This window comes from Grammomys surdaster, unplaced genomic scaffold, assembly GCF_004785775.1.
Source record: "Grammomys surdaster isolate TR1022 unplaced genomic scaffold, NIH_TR_1.0 334, whole genome shotgun sequence".
NCBI lineage: Eukaryota > Metazoa > Chordata > Mammalia > Rodentia > Muridae > Grammomys > Grammomys surdaster.
The window spans coordinates 3,764,217-3,768,413 of record NW_021604753.1 but is presented as its reverse complement, the minus strand read 5'-3'; the positions used below and the strand labels follow the sequence as shown (position 1 = coordinate 3,768,413).

The following is a 4,197-nucleotide window of genomic DNA, read 5'->3' as shown; positions in this document are numbered from 1 at the left end:
AGTAGGTAAGTAAGTAGGTAAGTAAGTAAGTAGGTAAGTAAGTAGGTAAGTAAGTAAGTAAGTAGGTAAGTAAGTAGGTAAGTAGGTAAGTTAGTAGGTAAGTAAGTAGGTAAGTAAGTAGGTAAGTAAGTAGGTAAGTAGGTAAGTAAGTAGGTAAGTAAGTAGGTAAGTAAGTAGGTAAGTAGGTAAATAGAATCCTCTTTATGTTTGTGCCAGGTGTACAGGTGACATCTATAATCATAGTACTTGTTTATGCCAGGTGTACAGGTGACATCTATAATCATAGTACTTGTTTATGCCAGGTGTACAGGTGACATCTATAATCATAGTACTTGGGAGGTGGAAACAGGAAGATCTTGCAGTTGGGTTGTAAAGTGAACTCCTGTCTCAATAAACCACACTAAAACCAAAACAAGATAAAGAACTCAGTTCTGCAAAATGCTGAGTGCATTCATGAACAGGATTGCCTACACATCAGATCCCTTGTGAATGCCATTAAATCCCCAGGCAGGCTGATGAATCAATCAACAGTGGCACATCAGAGGATTCTGGGATTGGTTCTCAAACAGATTGGTGAGCAGTTGCCTCCAGACCTGTGGAAAATGTAATTCCTCCAGCTCCCAGGTGCTCCTCCCCGCTGCCCACTGAAACTCGCTACTAAAATGTTCCGTGATAGTCTCTTAAGGAACACTCCAAGTTTAGTATCTTTGCTATACAAGCTTTTCTTTAATTTTTGGCCACCAGACCAAGAAGCATGAGCACCATCCTTGACTACTTGTCCTCTACGCACGCCTGTGCACATACACACATGAGTGTGCATGCATGCGTGTGTGTGTGTATGTGTGTGTGTATGTGTGTGCGTGCGAGAGAGAGAGAGACAGAGAGACAGAGAGAGACAGAGAGACAGAGACAGAGACAGAGAGACAGAGAGAGACAGAGAGAGGGAGAGGGAGGGAGGCAAGGAAAGGACCTTGAGTCAGGGTCTCTCACTGAACCTGGACCTCACCTCACTTTGTTTTTGCCCTCTTTGGCTAAGCTAGTGGCCACATGCACACAGCCATATTCAACGTTTTATGTGAGTGCTGGGGATCCTCCTGCTTGACCCAGGTCCCCATGCTTACATAGCAAGTGCTCTTACCCACTAATTCATCTCTCCAGTTCCCTCTCCATCCTCCACACCTTAACCACCATTTGTTGAAGGTAGATTATACCTCTCAGGTGTCCTAGGCCACCCTCCCAGCCTTTGCTTTCTTCTGCCCCTAAACCAGTCTATGATGGCTAATCTCAATGGTCAACTAAAGGAGATCTAGAACTACCTGGGACACAGAACTCTCAGCATGCCCAGTGTGAGTTACTTTGAGTAATCTGATGGAAGTAGGAAGAGTCACTCACTATGGGCAGTGCCATTCCCTAGGCTGTGATCCTAGACCCTATAAAAAAGGGAAATGGAGCTGAGCACAAGCATACTGCCTGACTAGAGAGACACTGTGACCAGCTGCACCAAGCTCCTGCCATGGTGACTCCCACAGTGTGATGCACTTGGCTGCTGAACTGTGAGCCAGACTAAGCCTTCTTCCTTAAGCAGCTTCCTTTTCTAACTTGTCAGGCATTTTATCACAGCAACAAGAAAAAGACTAAGGCACCGTCTTCATCCTGCAGTCTTAACCCTAACACTGCTATGGCCAGATCCTTTACTGAAAAACAGCTCTTGCACATGGGTGTTTAAATTTACATAGAAATTAAACAGGACCAAATTCCATAACTCTATCCACAGATGCAATGCTCAGTAGACACGGGTAGCTAGTGACCACATTATATCTAACGAATACATTTGGGCTCATTGATTTTAACTGTCAGCCTGCTACAACCTTGAATTACTTGAATCTTAATGTGAAATTATCCAGATCGGGTTGGGGGAATTGCTTTGATTTTTAATTAAGGGAGGAGGAAGACCCAGTCCACTGTGGGTAGTACCATTCCCTAGGCAGGGGCTCCTGAGCAGCATAAGGGAAGAGAAGGCCAGGTGAAATCAAGCAAGCAAGGGTTATACAGGGCAGCCCCACAACAAAGCAGGGCCTAACCTTTACATGGCAAGAGTGTCCTTACACACTAGCCTGGGCGACTCTATAGGCAAGGGCTGGTCCTGTGTTCTACAAAGGCCCAGCCACCAGCCTAGGGTCAGGCTTACAAGTGCTATTTACCAGGCAGTGAGCATGTAATTGTTTAGATGCTCTATAAAGTCCTTCACTTAGGATTCCAATTACTGCAGCATGAAGGATAAGTAATGAGCCTCCAATATCTAGGTCCCAATCTCTGGAACCTGTGGATGTCACATGGTATGGAAAGGGATCTTCATTTAGAAAAGCCTCTGAGAAAGATAGACAACGAGAGAGAGACTGACAGAAACAGACAGGGAGAGACAGAAAGGCTCATGTAGTGTAAGCTGGTCCTGAACTCAGAGTAGCTGAGGGTGACCAGGGACTTCTGATCCTCTTGCCTCCACCTCCTTAGAGCTGAAATTACAGCCGTGTGCTACTCGGCCCAGTTTATTTAGTGGTAGGAATGGATTAGAGTCCAGGGCTTCATGCCTGCTGAGCAAGCACTCTACAACTGAGCTCCATGCCCAGACCTCACACAGCAAAGGATCCTGAGGTGTAAATTACCCTCAGTTGCTAAGTAGGCTTGAGATAATGTCACAAACGCCCTTATGATTGAGAAGTACGAGGAGCGCATGCGCACAACACCATGCCTCACTTATGCTGTGGTTAGGATGGCGCCTGGAGGTCTGTTCGTGCTAGGCAGCAACTCCACCAACTGAGCTACATGAAACCAGCAGATGTATGACAATTGTTACAGTGACGATGGGGAGCTAATGTACTTATTCTGTTCTTAGAGGAGGTTGTATTTGGGTCAGATGATCAGATGGAAGGGGAAGATAAAAAGAACGGCTGAGGGCATCGTTGAGAGGTAGCGCTTTTACATAGAATGAGCGAGGCTCTCTGTTCCATCCCCAGTACCAGAAAAAATAAAGGGAAGGCACTAGGTACTAGGCCTCTAAGTATGCTAGTGCTAAAAGCTGGAAGAAGAGACGTGCTAGATGGACAAGTGGGCGTGGCTGAGCTGTGAATGTTTCTAGAATGATCAGGGGTTTAGGCCACTGACAAGCGTGCGTCCAAGTTACTTCTCCATCTTGGTCTTGCTGCCTTCCGGTGCTGAAGGTGCTAGGTAGGCATGTGATCTGACCGAAGATGAACGGCCTTGCTCATGCATACTTGCCCCTTGTGTTAAAGCATGAGAACATCCCTTGGAACCTTCTCTTACTCCATCATGCTAGTTTCTTTCTAACCCTCTTAACGTTTTTGCCTAGTAAGTTAGCTGCCCCGCCCCCAAACTAGGCTCCAAGGGGTCAGGGTTTGTATAACTCATGCACACAGTAGTGCTCTGTGTATTTCGAATGAATGAGTTGGCGAATGAATGAATTTGCAGCTTGGAACCAATGCGTCAACATACCTGATCTTGGCCTTCCTGAAGGCCAGCTCCTCTTCATTGCCGAAGTCCAGGGACACATCCTCAGTATCATCCACTAGGCCCTGGGGAACATAAGGAACAGACAGATGGCAGGCCATCCCGAAATGCACAGGCGGCCTTCATGCGTGAGTGCCCTTTCTTCCCAGATGTGTCTCTGTGCTCCTCCTAGCATTCCCCTAGTACCCCAGGTTTTCCCCACCCTCCTTACTACTAGGGGTTCAGTTCAGTCTTAGGCTCCAAGGCCAGTGCGTCTACCTCCCCGAGACTTTTTTATCATTATCCTCCCAGTGCAGCATCCCTGCAACTCTACCTGCTTCATCCTCCTGGATACCACTCGACCCTATAGCACAGCCTACGCCCGTCACTGCCCAAGGTTTCGGATGCCCAGCAGGCAGCAGGCTTGCTTGAAGAATGCTCAGAGACTCAGTTCCGAAGCTCAGCTCTGTTTGTCTATGGGGGGAGGGGCTCTGAGCAGTGCGCAGTCGCGGGCTGGGGCGGAGCCAGAGAGGATGCCCAGGGATGCTGGGGCATCCGCTAAACACTGAGAGCACAGGATTCAGCACGCAGGGTGCAGGACCTAGCAGGGTGCGGGACCCAGGACAGTGAGGGATGGTGGCGTGTGTGTGTGTGTGTGTGTGTGTGTGTGTGTGTGTGTGTGTGTGTGTGTGT

General features: G+C 47.9%; 1 protein-coding gene across 1 annotated transcript in view; it reads right to left on the bottom strand.

Moving 5' to 3' along the window:
- Positions 1-3,931, bottom strand: part of Tvp23a (trans-golgi network vesicle protein 23 homolog A) — a 34,366-nt gene extending 30,435 nt beyond the window's left edge. The window contains exon 1 of the mRNA XM_028778394.1: positions 3,511-3,931. Coding sequence (XP_028634227.1) covers positions 3,511-3,626 — 116 coding nt within the window. The 5' untranslated portion in view covers positions 3,627-3,931. The remainder of the gene's footprint in view (positions 1-3,510) is intronic.
- Between the last annotated feature and the right edge of the window lie 266 nt (positions 3,932-4,197).